Source organism: Schistocerca cancellata, chromosome 6 (genome assembly GCF_023864275.1).
Source record: "Schistocerca cancellata isolate TAMUIC-IGC-003103 chromosome 6, iqSchCanc2.1, whole genome shotgun sequence".
Lineage (NCBI taxonomy): Eukaryota > Metazoa > Arthropoda > Insecta > Orthoptera > Acrididae > Schistocerca > Schistocerca cancellata.
This window is the reverse complement of record NC_064631.1, coordinates 145,546,667-145,564,668: the sequence shown is the minus strand read 5'-3', so window position 1 is coordinate 145,564,668 and position 18,002 is coordinate 145,546,667. Positions and strand designations below refer to the sequence as shown.

General features: G+C 43.5%; 1 protein-coding gene across 2 annotated transcripts in view; it reads left to right on the top strand.

Moving 5' to 3' along the window:
* The window catches only part of LOC126191368 (cytochrome P450 6a2-like), a 115,304-nt gene that overhangs the window by 50,661 nt on the left and 46,641 nt on the right, over positions 1 to 18,002 (top strand). For both annotated transcript variants that reach the window (XM_049932213.1, XM_049932212.1), the window contains exons 4-5: positions 660 to 922; positions 9,464 to 9,657. In XM_049932213.1, coding sequence (XP_049788170.1) covers positions 660 to 922; positions 9,464 to 9,657 — 457 coding nt within the window. The remainder of the gene's footprint in view (positions 1 to 659; positions 923 to 9,463; positions 9,658 to 18,002) is intronic.

The following is an 18,002-nucleotide window of genomic DNA, read 5'->3' as shown; positions in this document are numbered from 1 at the left end:
ACGCAGACTACACTAATTCAGTATTTGATGGTTATACATAGCCTTCAGTGACTTCCAACGAAGTTTCAAACCTTTACCAATTTTTTTTTCTCGCTTATATGCTTAATGTCAGATATTTAACATTTCAATTCATTTGTGAAGTAATCAGAAGTTTGAAGCTGCTTTATACATGAGGGTTCGTTTTTTTTTTTTTTTTTTAAGGAATCGGGAGTTTACTCGTCTATTTATAAACGGGTATAGTATACCTCCATTCCTTGCAGGATTGGCGTTCCGGAGAGAAAACGTTGTGATCGTTTCAAGAATGAGTCTTTCGCTATGCAAGGAATGTTTCGAAAAATTCCTGGCCGATTAAACTTGTGTACTGAACCAAGACTCGAACTGGAACCGATCTGCGGGTCTCGATCGCGCCTGGATAGCTCATATCCCGCGAAAGATAAGGTTCATAGTTAGTGTTCCTGTACGGCGCATTATTTCAGTCCGTCAGGAAGTTTTAGAAGAGGGCTTCGCACTACAGAGTGAAAGATGCATTCTAACAAACTTACACATTTGGCTAAGTCTCTCGACGCTTACAATAGATGTTTCCGTCGACTTTTTAGATTCAATTAATGGAGTAACTGTACAAACCGATACACTGACGGCAGCCGATTTCAATCTTGCAGACGATGCAGGACTGTGGTCGGGAGATGCTGGAGGTACTGGAGGAGTCGGCAGGCCGAGGCGAGGTGCTGGAAATGAGGGAGGTGTCCGCCAGGTACGCCACGGACGTCATCGCGTCCGTCGCCTTCGGTGTGGAGTGCAACTGCCAGAGGAACCCGGAGGCCGAGTTCCGACAGTGGGGGCGCAAGGTGTTCCAGCCCAGCCTCAAGAACAGATTTTCCATGTTCATGCACGATTTCCTTCCTACTCTTGCCAAGCTGTTGAGGTAAGACTCTCACTTGCGCCATACTGCGTCTGTCAGTGCTCATTTACACGTTCTGGAAAGCACACAAGGCGCACTGTAAAACCAAAGGGAAAAGTCGTGTATGGTTAGACATGCACAAAGCGCACAACAGCACTACACACACACACCATGGATAGAACTAGCATGGGGTCGAGGGATAAAAAGAAATCCGAAATTCTTGCTGTCTCTGTGGCACTGCATTATACACTAGAGCAGGGGCGGGCAGGAATTCTGCACGTGTGCGGTGCACATGCACGTGTGCAGTTAACAGGTGTTCTGCGTGCACACAGGGGCAAGCTGGCCACCCGCTTCTGACCCCTCCCCACCATACCGTCTCTACGCTTCTTGCCCTGTAATGCGTTTTGTTTCCTGGCCTGCTCTATTAAATGAAGGAATAAGGTTAGTAGGAGTGTTTGAAAGTAATCATGGTTTGAAAGAGTACTTATTACCTACGATACGTTTTGTTTAATTATCACAGGTGGAGTTTACAATACGTTTAATGTCTGGAACAAAATTTCTACATACAGACAAACGCAAACAGTTACGTAAATTTTCACTACTGATTGCTCTTAACCGAGACTTATTAATTTTCATAACAGAAAAAAATCTCTCACAAAAGTATGTCGAGCCCAACATTGACTATCTTCATGGCTTCACGATGGAGACGAGGAAACTCTTGCTGTGGAAAGTCGTGGTAAAGATCTATTACACGTCTTGCCAAAAGGAACTTGTCTCTCAGACGAGAAGTACACTGTAGATCTATTAATTCCATTAGCAAACTGAGATGAATATCATCTACAGAAACTAGATTCTCTCGAGAACTATTCAAAACCTTGGGATAAGTAAGATATATCCCCAAATCGCTTGAAAAATTCCACTTTTATTGCACTAAGAACGGCAGCATACTGAAATTTATTGTAATGGCGTTAAATATTAAACTTCCGCTCACCAGCGAGAATACTGTCACATATTATACATTTCCAATTTTCACGTTTTTCCACAGAGAACAAATGATTCTCCCATTCCTTTTTAAAAGATAGCAAATCTCCAATTCTCCGTTTCCTTGATTCACTCTGCATTTTCCGGTTATTGAAATACAACGTTCACAACGTAGTGGTCGCTTCGCTTCAACGTCCGCAGCTTAGCCTGGTACTACACTGCCGCAATCTGCAGGCTGTCGCCACTGCCCCGTTCGACGATTGCACGCGAGCAGCACACGTGCAGCGCTGTGTGCTCATGAGCCGCGTGCAACGTTTGCCCGCCCCTGCCTGTAGCAATTCTGGACGTGTGGGGTCTCGCATTGTCCTGCTGGAATAGCCAAAATCCGTCGGAATGCACAATGGACATGAATGGATGCAGAAAGGATGCTTACGTACATGTCATCCGTCACAGTCGTATCTAGACGTATCAGGGGTCCCATATCACTCGAAATGCACACGATCCACACCATTACACAGCCTCCACCAGCTTGCACTGTCCCCTGCTGACATGCGGGGTCCATGGATTCATGAGGTTGTCTCCGTATCCGTACACATCCGTCCGTTCAATACAATTTGAAATAAGACTCCTCCAACCAGGTAACATGTTTCTAACGTTCAACAGTCCAACGTCGGTGCTGACGGGCCCAGGCGAGGCGTAAAGCTTTGTGTCGAGCAGCCGTCAAGGATAGACGAGTGCACCTTGAAAGGTGGCTACACTGAGCCACATCGCCAGAGATCGCGCCAGAGAGTATTGTTCCGCCGCCTCCACTGGCAGTGCTTATTGAGACGTAGCGGCAGGCAGTTCTTACCGAGAAGTTGTGGTGGACACTGCTTCTCGTGAAGACAGAGTGAGATGTGGTAGTGGAGAGTGTTGTTCCATGTTTTATGCAGTGGTTTGATGGGAGAGATAGCAGATGTTGTTCTAATGGAGATATTGTAATGGTCAGAGTGCATTTCGTCAATATATATAGAGGTACTTTCTTTTATTCTTTTATTCTTTCAGTGACCTGAATAATGTGTCATTACAGGTTCAGTCAACAAAGCATCTGGCGTGTGTTCTTGTATTAGAGTGTAATTCTGATTTTCTTGCGCAATTATAGTATTTCTAATTTTCTTTTATTACGTCAGTATAATTGGTATTTAAAAATTCTTGTCTTGTTGAAGAAGAACCGTGCCAGATGTGCGTTGAGTCATACTACCACATACAGAACAGCTACACTTGTGTTTGTTGTTTCGTAGGTTTTATAGTTGCTGGGGACTTAATTAATTAATTGTGCTAACAGAAATTTCCTTACATTCTTTGTTGTCATTCTAAGCAGTCAGATTGCGTACTAAAACTAGACAGGGCCAGCCGTTTACGAAACAGCGTAATCGGACATACAGCGACAGAAAATTAAAAAGTATTTGCATTGCATTCTTATATCTTTATTATAATAAAGCCCCCATGCAACCTTCGGCTCCGAAAGCCCATATCGATGATGTTTCGTTGAATGGTTCGCACGCTGACTCTTGTTGACGGCCCAGTATTGAAATCTGCAGCAATTTGCGGAAGTATTGCACTTCTGTCACGTCGAACGATTCAGTCGTCGTTGGTCCCGTTCTTGCAGGATCTTTCTCCGCCCGTAGCGATGCCAGAGATTTGATGTTTTAGCGGACTGCTGATATTCACGGGACTCTCGTGAAATGGTCGTACGGGAAAGTCCTCACTTCATCGCTACCTCGGAGATGCTGTGTCCCGTCGCTCGTGCGCCGACTATAACACCACGTTCAAACTCCCTTAACCTTGATAACCTGTCATTGTAGCAGCAGTAACAGATCTAACAACTGCGCCAGACACTTGTTGTCTTATATAGGCGTTGCCGACCCCAGAGCCGTATTCTTCCAGTTTTCATGTCTCTGTATTTGAATACGAATGCCTGTACCACTTCCTATTGCGCCTCGGTGTATATCGTGGCAGGGAACAACGCGAAAGGAAGAAAATGGACGTTGTGGGCAAAAAAATGGATGATCAGACGGAAAGGGAGGAGCAGCATCATATTTCTTCGAAAATAACTTCTTTCTCAGGACAAATACTCGTTTCGAAACTAACGGAGAATGAACAAGGATGATTATCGATTCCTACTGGACCCTGTCCAATAAAAATTAACGTAGAAGGATACTGCGATAATGAGAGTAATTACTTCATCTGAGAAGTTATCGGTTACTCAAATATTCGATCACCCTGGTGAGCTGAAGTCGGTCAAGGAACTATACTTTTGATGCGCGAACATTCTCACAGCCAGCACCAATTCTCTTCACGGTCTCGATGACGTCATTTTAGTAGTGCTGCGAACGCAGAATTTTTACTTTATTTTTAATTTTCTCCATTGTTGTCTGCGGCCTGCGCTATTAACATAAAGCATATTTTGTTTAACGCTCTATCACCTTCGCCCCTGTGGTGATAATCTTTACTCCTGATGCCAAAAGACACGGCTTCAGTTCGTATTGTTCAAGTAAAATATACGATCATTGATTCCTTTCGAAACCATGTCGTGAGCGCGCTACGGGAGCTATAAGTGCACAGCTGCAGACGTGTTCCTCGCTTTAAAGCACATCTGTGAGTGAACGCTTCTGTTTATCAGTGACATTCATGTATCATCATAGGCGCTTTCGCGCACAGATGTAAACTTCGTTTTGCTGCAACGTGCAGTGGTAGGGTGTGGGTAGCGATTTAAGGCAGTCTGCAGAATCCGTGGTCTCTTGCGCACTTACAGTGTGCGTCTCGTCTTCACAGCGACAAACAGTGATAGGGAAGTTACATAGGATATGAGGTTTACTTACACGTTGTGGCAGAGAGGGGGAAGATGACATCCACGTTGCCAAGCCTTACAAAGTAGTACTGCAACTAACAACGATTAAACATTGCATGCCAGTGAAGCGTGGCTACATTGCAATTTGGAGGACACCATTAATGACAGACGCTAGTGTCACTCGAAGCTTACCGCAACGGATGCCGAGATAACGTGTGTTCCATAAAACTCTATTCGACCAAGAAACTAGATTGGAGTCGACAAATGAACATTGGAAACACCATGTCGGATTTGGCCGTTTTTACTTATACATTTGGTTTTTTACGTATTATAACTTGTATCTTCTGACAGGATGCGATTTCAAGCCAACAGATTATTGAAAATTTGTCACTAACATTTGCTCGTGATGCGCTTTTACTCTCTCCGGAAAAAAATTATTCAGTTTACTACAATTGCCATCTCTGGACCAAAACTGAAAGTTTTGCACGGCATGTAGGCAAAGGAAAATAACGCAGTGTACATTGTTACATTAATTCTAGAAAATTAGTAATACAATACGATCCTTTATTGGACAAAATTCAAATAAGTTCAAGGACTAACACTGATTATTTATAGTTACTTTCAACACTTAACGAAAATGCAATTTCCTGTGTAATAAGACTTGCTGCACTACAACTACACAATGTACACTGAACAGGCGACGACACATTATGACCACTACCCCTCGTGACATCGGTTGCCACCTGTCCTCGAACATATCTGCGTCCTCTACACCTCCCGCAGCCTTGGTTCCCCTCATCCTCTGGTTGCTCCTTTCTTCTCCAACCCCCGCCCTCTGCTGCGCCTTCACCGTTGTCCCCCCCCCCTACCCTTCACCTCTTCAATCTTCATCTCCTTTCCCAAGGTGGCTTCCGTCAACTCTCCCTCCCGGATGATGCCCTCTCTCTCTCCATTTATCCCTCCTACCAACTCTGATCCTTACCTCCCCCTCCCTTCCTCTGTCCTTTCCCTGGGCTCCCTCTTCCACCCTTCCATACTGTTTTTCCCCACCTACCCCGTCTCTGCCTCCCTTCTCTCCCCCAAGTCCTTTTTGCTCTCTCCTCCCCTGCCTCTCCCACTCCTTCTCTCATCTGCCCAGCCCCCCCCCTTTTCTATATCCCCTCCCTCTAACGACCCCCCCTTTTTTCTTTTCTCTCCTCCCCCCTTCTCCCCCTCATACGTTCGGGTCCCCCCCCCCCAATCTGCCGCCGTGTCACCTGTTATAAGTGAGTGTTCAATGTTGTGCATCCTCTGTCAGTCTTGTGGACAGCCACCATATTATTGCTAGTTGTGTTTTTTATCTCATGCGAACAGAAACCAGACTGTCACCTTGTTATTTTAATTGGTTCTGTCTCCTTCTTGTGTGTCTTCATCCGCATCGTCACTGCAGTGTTTTTATATTTTAAATTCCACAACTTTCCGCCATTTTACAGTTTTTTTACAATGTCACCGTTTCATCGCCTGTTTTTGATGTTTGTTTATATTCTCATTATGTTTCTTAACTTTTCTGTAGGCTGTAGAGCACCGTATTACGCTGCTGGGAGGGGTGAATTGAAATCCAATAAAGAAAAAAAAAAGTTGCCGCCTGGTGGCTTTGCGGGTAGGTGACACGGTAGCAAAAGTATGTAAGCAGAACAGACGTGGATGGGGGATCACCATAGCGAAGATATGGTCTTTGTGTTGTCGTGTGAATAGGGCCTCCCATCGGGTAGGCCATTTTCTGGGTGATGATGATGTTTGGTTTGTGGGGCGCTCAACTGCGTGGTCATCAGCGCCCGTACAATTATCCAATCTTTGCTCAGTCCAATTTCGCCACTTTCCCGGATGATGATGAAATGATGAGGACAACACAAACACCCAGTCATCTCGAGGCAGGTGAAAATCCCTGACCCCGCCGGGAATCGAACCCAGGACCCCATTCGCGGGAAGCGAGAACGCTACCGCGAGACCACGAGCGGCGGACCCATTTTCTGGGTGCAAGTCTTTCGATTTGACGTCACTTCAGCGACTAGCGCGTCGAAGGGGGATGAAATGACGATGATTAGGACAACACAACACCCAGTCCCCGACAGGAGAAAACCTCTGACCCAACTGGGAATCGAACCCGGCGCCTTAGGATTGACATTCTGTCGCACTGACCACTCAGCTACCGGTGGCTGCAAATGGGGAAATCCATTGAGACAAATGACTTTGACAAAGGGCAGATATTCTCACACAGAGCCTTTAAGCGAGTATCTCGAAAACGACGCAGCTGGACGCATGTTCATGAGCTACCGTCGTGAGCATCTATGGGAAGAGGTGGGGCAGTGAAAGTCCACTAGGCGCCAAATGGTTGGATGTCCACGACTCTTCCCAGAACGTGGGGTTTGGAGGCTTGTTTGGTCTGTAAAGTAGGGTAGATGGTGATCTGTGGCATCTCTGCCAAAATAGAGCAATGCGGTGTTTCGGAGGACATAGTTCACCGTACATTGTTGAACATGGAGCACTACAGCACACCACCCCTAAGTGTTCACATGTTGACCCAGCGACATCGTCAATTAAGATTTCAGGGGGCACTGGACTATCGGGATTCGACTATCGATCAATGGAAACGTGTCGGCTCTTAGAGTAAATTACATTTTTGCTACTCTAGGTCGACGGTCGTCTTCACAAACAGTGGCTCGAAACGAGCTGTGTGTCACGGATGCAGGCTTGTGGTAGCAGTTTTATACTGTGAGAGACATTCTCCTGCACTTGCGTAGGACGTGTGGTAGTCATCGAAGACACACTGACAGCTGCAAACCACCTACATCCCTTCATGTTTGATGTCTTCCCCGTCGGCGATGTCATCTCTCAGCAGTGTAATTGTCCGTGTCTCACTATCAGAACTGTACTAAAGTGGTTTGAGGAACATTATAGTGAACTCACGTTGATGTCTCGGCGACCAAATTCGCCAGATGTAAGTCCTACGGAATCCATCTGATTCGCTGTCGGGTGCCATCACAGCTTTCGCAAATCAGCGGCTCTATATTTACAGGAATTACATACCTGTACGGAGACATCTAATGCCATATATCTCCAAACACCTACCAACATACTATCGGATCCCTTGACACCCAGACTCAGTGATGTATTTCTTTCCAAAGACGGACAAACAAGCTTGTAAGCAGGCGGCAATAGTATTTGGCTAATTGGTGTATATCGTGAGACTAGAACACTTACACCATACTTTTCACACCACTCGTCGCCATAGTCTTCAGTATCGCAATGATTTCAGGAGAGCATACATGTTTATTATTAACAACTTGGCAAAAATGCCATGTAGACTGTAATATCCTACCCACTCGTCTAATACAGGGTGCCTAGGAAGCTGATTTCTTGGATCACTAGGCAACAACTCAAGCAAATCGTATTAATGGAGTTTATTACAGTAAGTTAAACTGACATAACTTAATACTCTAATTTCCGTTATCTTTGAATGGTGATCATTGCGCGATTTGAAAGTTGGTGGTAATAATATATGGTCTACATTCTCGGCGAATTTTGGAATTTAGTAAGCAGCCCCTTTCGTTAAGGGCGTCGTATATTTGCAAGTGCATCCCACTTGAAACTTTCTATGAGATCTGTAACGCTCTTGGCTAAATGTACCAGTCACGAATCTTGCCGGTCTTCTTTGGAACTTTTCAATCTCTTGAATGAAACCCAACTGGTAAGGGTCCCACACAGACGAACAATACTCTAAGCGGGAACGAACTAACGTATTGTAAGCAATTTCCTTTGTTGAAGATTCTACCAATAAACCGCAATCTAGAGTTTGCCTTGCCCGTTACTTGTGTAATCTGATCATTGCATTTGAGATCATTTCGAATAATCACACCCAGCTACTTGACGGATGTTACCGCTTCCAAAGACTGGGCATTTATTTTGTACTCGTACGTTAATGGGGATTTTCGCCTTGTTATACGCAGTAGGTTACACTTACTAATATTGAGAGATAACTGCCAGTCATTACACCACGCATTTATTTTCTGCGATTCCTCATTGATTTGTTCGCAACTTTGGTGTGATACTACTTTCCTGTAGACTACAGCATCATCGGCAAACAGTCTAATGCCGCTGTCAATACCATCAACCAGATCGTTTATGTAAATCGTAAAAAGCAGCGGACCTATTACGCTGCCCTGGAGCACACCTGAAGTTACGTTTGTTTCTGTTGAAGTCACCCCATTCCGGACGACATATTGCTCTCTTTCTGTTAGAAAACTTTCTATCCAACTTTACTTTCTACTGGCAAATCTGGGACAGTAGTCTTATTTTAGAGCAATTTGTAGGTATCTTTCGTTTCAAATGTTAAAATAAACAGAAAGTAACTAAGTAGGTAAACAGTCAACTTCCTTTTAATTTGAGTTCAGTTGTTACTTTATGTCCTTTTGTAAATAAGAAAGAATGCTACGGAAACTACATTTCCATTTTTGACCTACACTCTCGTTCAGCTATACGAACTGTCCCCGTTGATGTACACCAACGCCTGTAAACAGCTTAGGGTCTTGATTTAATTATCATTTCACTCTTGTTAAGGGTGTTTCCTGAGTCCATATTGATTAGTCAAACTTTAGTTAAATCGAAAAGTCAATTATTAGAAGTTTCCGTTAGGTATTTGGAACTTCGATTTCTCGAGAATCGACTTTATTGTACTACATCACCTGCAGATGTGGTGATTTCGCTCTTACTTTCAGGATTGGTGGCGGAACGGAGGAAGTGTCGCAGTACTTCCGAAGCATGGTGAGAGAGACGGTGGAGCACCGTGAGAAGAACAGCGTGACACGCAATGACTTCATGCACCTGCTGATACAGCTCAAGAACAGGGGCTTCGTTGACGAGGAGAAGACGCATGCTGCCACGGATCAAAACAAGGAGGTCGACAACTGGAGTGAGTTTAGGTTCACTAGAAATCCACATGGATACTCAGAATTTGATCTTTGAGACAGTATTACATAACAAGCAAAGATTTTTATATAAATCAAGTTAGAAGTAGCTCACATAATAGAATTGTATTTTAATGAAGCTAAAATATATAAAAGTTTCCTAGTCATACAAATGTATCTTGGCATGTCGAGTACATAACGTTACAACGGCTTCGTTGAATCAAATTTCGTCCTTCGTCACGAATATAGTCACAGATCTGATCTATTAATATCACTGAAACGCATAATATCCATATTTCTGTATCGTAATTACTGCAAGTGTAAATTGTGAGGATAACATGCCACTCTTCTTATCTACAGATCAGAAACGTACAGCAGAGATGTCCTACCACTACATTTTGTAATCCTATGGTTAATTCTGTACTACCATCAACAATATCTAATTCTGAAGCCTCTCCACCCCCCCCCCCACCCCCCTGTGATCCAGCCGTGTTTCAGTATATTTCGCCGCGCGGGATTAGCCGAGCGGTCTAGGGCGCTGCAATTATGGACTGTGCGGCTGGTCCCGGCGGAGTTTAGAGTCGTCCCTCGGGCATGGGTGTGTGTGTTTGTCCTTAGGATAGTTTAGGTTAAGTAGTGTGTAAGCTTAGGGACTGATGAGCTTAACAGTTAAGTCTCATAAGATTTCACACACATTTGAACATTTTCAGTATATTTCGGTTCGATTCCCTTAATACAAGGATCGATCGCAACCTACCTGGCGTTATCCGTGTGTTTGAGAGTCCTCATATTTACCACTTTCCATCCTATTTGGGATCCATTTATGATCTCATCATCGTCTCATATCAAAACATCTTACTCTGCTTTCCATTACTTCACCTGGGATGGATGTCATTCTGACTCTGCTACGAATTTGTACGCATGGGACACTGATGTTATGTTACTAACGCTCTTCTTCCTCTTAGTCTGTTTTTTACGTAGACTACTTACATATTTTAGCATGATGTTTGTCAAGTGGTCAATATTCATTTACACACACGTCAATCAATAGCTGGGACGAAATGGTACACTTTGAAACTAATTTGAGTTTGGTTAGTCTAAAATAGTTTAGGTACTTGAGTGTTCCGTAGACGATATTTACAACTTCTCACAATGGTGTTGAACGAGTCAGTAGGTTTACAAATGTTATACATTTTCTCATTGAAAACATGGGTATGTGCTGACTATTTACGTAACTAGATTTTTAATTTAATCTTGTTGTTGTTGTTGTTGTTGTGGTCTTCAGTCCTGAGACTGGTTTGATGCAGCTCTCCATGCTACTCTATCCTGTGCAAGCTTCTTCATCTCCCAGTACCTACTGCAACCTACATCCTTCTGAATGTGTTTAGTGTATTCATCTCTTAGTCTCCCCCTACGATTTTTACCCTCCACGCTGCCCTCCAATACTAAATTGGTGATCCCTTGATGCCTCAGAACATGTCCAACCAACCGATCCCTTCTTCTGGTCAAATTGTGCCACAAACTTCTCTCCTCCCCAATCCTATTCAATATTTCCTCATTAGTTATGTGATCTACCCATCTAATCTTCAGCATTATTCTGTTGCACCACATTTCGAAAGCTTCTATTCTCTTCTTGTCCAAACTATTTACCGTCCATGTTTCACTTCCATACATGGCTACACTCCATACAAATACTTTCAGAAATGACTTCCTGACACTTAAATCTATACTCGATGTTAACAGATTTCTCTTCTTCAGAAACGCTTTCCTTGCCATTGCCAGTCTATATTTTATATCCTCTCTACTTCGACCATCATCAGTTATTTTGCTCCCCAAATAGCAAAACTCCTTTACTACTTTAAGTGTCTCATTTCCTAATCTAATACCCTCAACATCACCCGACTTAATTCGACTACATTCCATTATCCTCGTTTTGCTTTTGTTGATGTTCATCTTATATCCTCCCTTCAAGACACCATCCATTCCGTTCAACTGCTCTTCCAAGTCCTTTGCTGTCTCTGATAGAATTACAATGTCATCGGCAAACCTCAAAGTTTTTATTTCTTCTCCATGGATTTTAAGTCCTACTCCGAATTTTTCTTTTGTTTCCTTTACCGCTTGCTCAATATACAGATTGAATAACATCGGGGAGAGGCTACAACCCTGTCTTACTCCCTTCCCAACCACTGCTTCCCTTTCATGTCCCTCGACTCTTATAACTGCCATCTGGTTTCTGTACAAATTGTAAATAGCCTTTCGCTCCCTGTATTTTACTCCTGCCACCTTTAGAATTTGAAAGAGAGTATTCCAGTCAACATTGTCAAAAGCTTTCTCTAAGTCTACAAATGCTAGAAACGTAGGTTTGCCTTTCCTTAATCTTTCTTCTAAGATAAGTCGTAAGGTCAGTATTGCCTCACGTGTTCCAGTATTTCTACGGAATCCAAAGTGATCTTCGCCGAGGTCGGCTTCTACTAGTTTTTCCATTCGTCTGTAAAGAATTCGTGTTAGTATTTTGCAGCTGTGGCTTATTAAACTGATTGTTCGGTAATTTTCACATCTGTCAACACCTGCTTTCTTTGGGATTGGAATTATTATATTCTTCTTGAAGTCTGAGGGTATTTCGCCTGTCTCATACATCTTGCTCACCAGATGTTAGAGTTTTGTCAGGACTGGCTCTCCCAAGGCCGTCAGTAGTTCCAATGGAATGTTGTCTACTCCGGGGGCCATGTTTCGACTCAGGTCTTTCAGTGCTCTGTCAAACTCTTCACGCAGTATGGTATCTCCCATTTCATCTTCATCTACATCCTCTTCCATTTCCATAATATTGTCCTCAAGTGCATCGCCCTTGTATAGGCCCTCTATATACTCCTTCCACCTTTCTGCTTTCCCTTCTTTGCTTAGAAATGGGTTTCCATCTGAGCTCTTGATGTTCATACAAGTGGTTCTCTTATCTCCAAAGGTCTCTTTAATTTTCCTGTAAGCAGTATCTATCTTACCCCTCGTGAGATAAGCCTCTACATCCTTACATTTGTCCTCTAGCCATCCCTGCTTAGCCATTTTGCACTTCCTGTCGATCTCATTTTTGAGACGTTTGTATTCCTTTTTGCCTGCTTGATTTACTGCATTTTTATATTTTCTCCTTTCATCAATTAAATTCAACTAAATTAACCTACAAAAATTAAAATCTAATAAATACACCCCTAATTATATAGGTACATAGATGTATTATCTTACCAGATAGCAGGGAATATCCCAAAACCGGAGTCGAGATGGGTAATGACGAATATACTTTATTCAGAAAGCGCGATACCTCATCAAGTTTACATCGTATCATAGCTCAGAATGTAATGCTTTCTTTACTCGCCAACAGTTAGTGTGCTCTTTGGCCAGCGATGCGTGGCGCTATCGATATCCCCATAAAGCCCCCCCCCCCCCCCCCTTCCTTAGTGAGAATGTGAACGGCGGCTTTGGCGTTTGGCAGTATTGGAGTGCGCAAGTGTACGTGAGAAGCCATGTCATGGCTGGCTGCAATGCAGGACACAGCTGGGCCGCTTCTGATAGTCGTTTTGTGTGTGGCGCTGGTGGAGCTGCCAGCTGATGGCTGGCAGGTGGCGTACTGACACTCTGGTGGTGTGGCTGAGAACGAAGGGAGTGGCGGCAGTTAGGTAGTCTCTGCAGCAGTATCTGCCCCAGCCTGTCGTGGAGGTGTAGATGGCGATCGTGGTAGAACGCTCGGGCAGGTGAAAGGCGGGATGATATGGAGGCTCAGGCGATCTCATTGGGTAGTATGTATGACGGACATATGCAACATTCCGTGTTACAGTGTCATCTTTGCAGACAGAGATGCATAGGTCGTTAACGACGAGTTTGACGGTAATGTCGTTAGAGTTGAAGTCTCTGAGGGCGAACCTATTGGTAACAGGGTGTACCGCATTGGGGTTGGCCGCCTACGCATTGCGTAGTGGCTGGCCGTAGCCGACGTTTTTGTGGCATTCAGGACGATATTCTCCCGGAGAACCCATGCTGATTTCAAGCGGTTAACTGAGACAGTCGTTGGTTTCTCATTCAGGGGTGACATTTGAGAAAATACATGGACATCTGTAAGCTAATGTAAGTTTTACTGTTTGAGAGGTAATTGAAGCAAATTTTGCACAGGTTGTCATTATGTTATTGGCTATAATGTGTAGTTTCAACTTTTTGTTTAATAATTAGATCAGAATGCTGCTGTATACTTTTAGAAAACATTGAATCACATGAGAAACATTTTCTCAATGGTTACATTACTTTTTACTTTCAAAATTTAATGGGCTGTTCCTGTTAGTTAGATAAACAAATCCGTGTAACAGTTTCTTAATATCAGTCTAGGAACTCTCACAAGAATTTTTTGAATTTATGTGCGTAATATGTAGCAATGTTTACTTCACAAAAATTTAAATGAATTTGACAGTGATGCACGTTGACACTTTTGTTGCACTGGAACTTATGGTGTAGTATGTATAAAGTCTGCAGCAAATTTTACCTTTTTATATGCAATGGTTCAGCAGAAAATGTTCCTTATACTCTGGAAAATGAATGTTGCACTTATGCCAGAAACAATTACCTTAAAGTTGGTTATGACCAAACACTTAGTCTTTTTGGTCTTGTTGTATCTCTTTTCTTCTATTCTGATCCTTCTGTTATGCTCTTTCTGGTAATATCCTTCGCTGACATTTCAGGACTAACATTACGCACGTCAGTCTTCTTCAACAGATTTCTGTGAAGCAAACTGAATCAAAACCTAATCACAAAAGGGTCCAGGCTCTGGGACTGTTACCATCGCTAAACATCAGACAAGGATCATATGAGTAAATTTTAGCAATAGTAGATGCATAAAATGTTATCTTCAGGCGTTTCTTCAAAATGAGGTTATTACAGCTTGCATTCAGGTAGTGTGTTCCAACACGTGTATATTTCTGTAATAGATCGTAATTAATCTCATCTTCAATGGGCCCACAGCCTTTGATTCTGTACAGATGTCTTTTCTGGTGACAGTAAATAATAAAATAACGCAAACAATAACAGAGTCGTGGAGCAAAGGAGGCATTTCACTGCGCCTTGGTTGAAACAAGATAGCTTTTACATCATTTGTAACACGAACTGAACTCTGAAAGCTGGAGACAATATTTCTAACATACTACAGAACTATCTAGTGGCAAAAAATTTCAATATTTTTTACAAATTTTTGATGCATCCCCTTTTATCAGAATGTCAGATGCATGTGTGCCTCTCGTAAGAAACCTGAAATGTCCTGCGCTGCTGCAGCATCAGCCGGACCATGTCATCCTGTAGCATGATGTGTTCACAGTGTCAAACCACATGTTGTGTACAAAGACCTTGGACTACAAGTGCGGAGCGGGAGGTGGCACGTGGATATATCGAACGTGGTCCTTTACCTGCTGAACCAGCGCAGGTAGGTCCATTTGCTCCTGGTCTTGAATGAGTAGAACAAAATCAGTAGAAAGTAACAGAGTTTCTACGTATAGTATCTCGGCGACGGACAATTGCAAATCCTCCTTGAAGGTGGTTCAGACGCCGGCCGAATAGTACCGATATTAATGCTTCGGTTCACAACCTGCCATGGCACATAACGCTGACATTGAGACTCCTATACCAGCACTCGACTAGCCCATTACTCAGGGGGGCGATAGACTGTAGAGTTATTGCATTGATTCCATGGTTGTGCATGTCTTCCGACTTTCTCACGTTGGCATGGTGCACATGCCTGTGTCCAGGTGTGGCAGTCTCATATGATGCTGGGTGACACAAAGCACTCTGTAATGATGCAGACTGGCAGTCTGACGCCCTGAAGGGACTGGCTGTCGAGTTGATCCAAAACTCCATGATACATTGTTTTTGGCACGAAGGGCCATATGCTGTTGAGAGAGATACCACAAAGGATCGTCGTTTCAGCCACTGGACTGAGACATCCGATCTGTAAGCCGGTAGCGTCTTTTTTATATCAGTTCTGCTATGCTTGCATCGCTACACTGGTCGATGGCTACCTTCTCATAATCGATTTGGAAGGAGATGGCATTTACTCACCAGCGATAAAATTGTCAGCCCCGTGTAGGTGGCGGAAACCCATAGTGTACTGAGCAACAAGATCCATGTGTCGGTAGCTCTAGGGGCTGATGTCCTTTGACGGATGTTGTATGGCATCGACAAGTGGTTTATGGTCTGTTATCCTTCAGTATCTTCACAGACGTAACTCACTCTGCCTCGTAAAGAGTGAGAAGTTCTCGGTCAAAGGGTGGCTATTTAAACTGAGGGGATGTAAGTTTCCGTGCGAATAATCATAGTGGGCTGTGCGTCTCCAGCCATTGGCTGTTGCAGTACGGCGCCAATAGCAGTGGCGCTTGTGTCTGTGATGTCTGTGAGTTGCGTATCTGAAATGGAATGCACCAACGTGACTGCTCGTGCAAGGCAATCTTTCGTTACTACGAATTCATCGTTCGTCTTTGCAGTCCACTGAGTCCTCCTTCTAACTTTGTAAGTAGGCTGTTTATGTTTTCTTATTGGCAACGTTACGTAGCGCTCTGTATGAAAATCACTGGCTGTGCTGTGAGCAGTCTGTGTCCAGTTTGCATTGTTGTCAGCCATTGTAGTGTTGGGCAGCTGGATGTGAACAGCGCGTAGCGTTGCGCAGTTCACTGAAATTTTACTGTGATGAACAATCTGGACTGTCTTTATGGACTGTGAGAAAATTTTAGCTTTTGACCAACATTGTATAAATAAGTGTGTGCATTTGATATCTTTGTTATTGTAATTATGAAAAATTTTTTCAAATCATTATTGGCCACTGCCCAAAACAATTTGTAAAATTTTTTGTGGGGAGCATAGGGGCTATGTAAGTAGGCTGTTTGTTTTCTTATTGGCAACGTTACATAGCGCTCTGTATGAAAATCACTGGCTGTGCTGTGTGCAGTCTGTGTCCAGTTTGCATTGTTGTCAGCCATTGTAGTATTGGGCAGCTGGATGTGAACAGCGCGTAGCGTTGCGCAGTTGGAGGTGAGCCGCCAGCAGTGGTGGATGTGAGGACAGAGATGGCGGAGTTTGAAATTTGTAAAAATTGATGTCATGAGCTGCTGTATATATTATGACTTTTGATGACTATTAAGGTAAATACATTGTTTGTTCTCTATTAAAATCTTTCATTTTCTAACTATGCCTATCAGTAGTTAGTGCCTTCAGTAGTTTGAATCTTTTATTTAGCTGGCAGTAGTGGCGCTCGCTGTATTGCAGTAGTTCGAGTAACGGAGATTTTTGGTGAGGTAAGTGATTTGTGAAAGGTACAGGTTAATGTTAGTCAGGGCCATTATTTTGTAGGAATTTTTGAAAGTCAGATTGCGTTGCGCTAAAAAAATATTGTGTGTCAGTTTAAGCACAGTCGTGTATTATTTTTCAAAGGGGACGTTTCAACTTCCTTGTTAGATCCTGCAAATATGATGGTGAGGGTTGCTTCTAAAGCCGCTGTTTGTAGCAGGTGATGTCGGTAAAAGTTCAAAATTCCTAAGAATCGATGGAGCTCATCATAATTGTAGGGGGGGGGGGGGGAGCTGTCTTACGTTGCTGATTAGGCCTGGGGTCAGTCTGATCCTTGCAGAGGTACCTATGTGCCAGAGGAAGGTAACTTACGTCTTCTGTAACTGATCACTGTCCTTACTGATCAACGCACCTCCGTCTTTTAAGGCAGTGAGAACTTGTTTCAGGTGTCAGTTGTGGCTTTCGGGGAATAGCTGAAATATGGAAAACGTTATCCAAATGGGCGTAGCAGAAATCATACCGAAGAAGTATCCCATAAATGAAGACCTGCCGCATCTGAGCTGCATTCTCCTACCTATATGACATGAAAAGATACTCAAAGAGACATAACAGTGTGATAATCCCAATTTTTATGATATTGTCTTGGTGTGTGGGGATTTTTAGGTAATCTTCTCTACAATCAGTCGCACTGAATGAAGTGTCACCCACTAATGAGTGCATGAACTCGTGTGTGTTGGATACCAGGCAGCCGTCTTAGACTATAGTCACCATACAGTCTGGAAGTTCCATTTTTCTTCGTTACTAATTTGATCAGCGACACCCATGGGTGTTGGACGGTGAACTATGCCTGCCTGTAACAGTTCATCAATGATCAACCGTAATGGCACGGAAGTTAGCCGGAGCCAGTTGGTACACCTTATGATGTACTGGCGATCCGGCGGTAAAGATAAATGTCGAGTGACTAGGGCCTCCGTCGGGTAAACCGTTCGCCAGGTGCAAGTCTTTCGATTTGAGCCACTTTGGCAACTTGATGATGATTAGGACAACA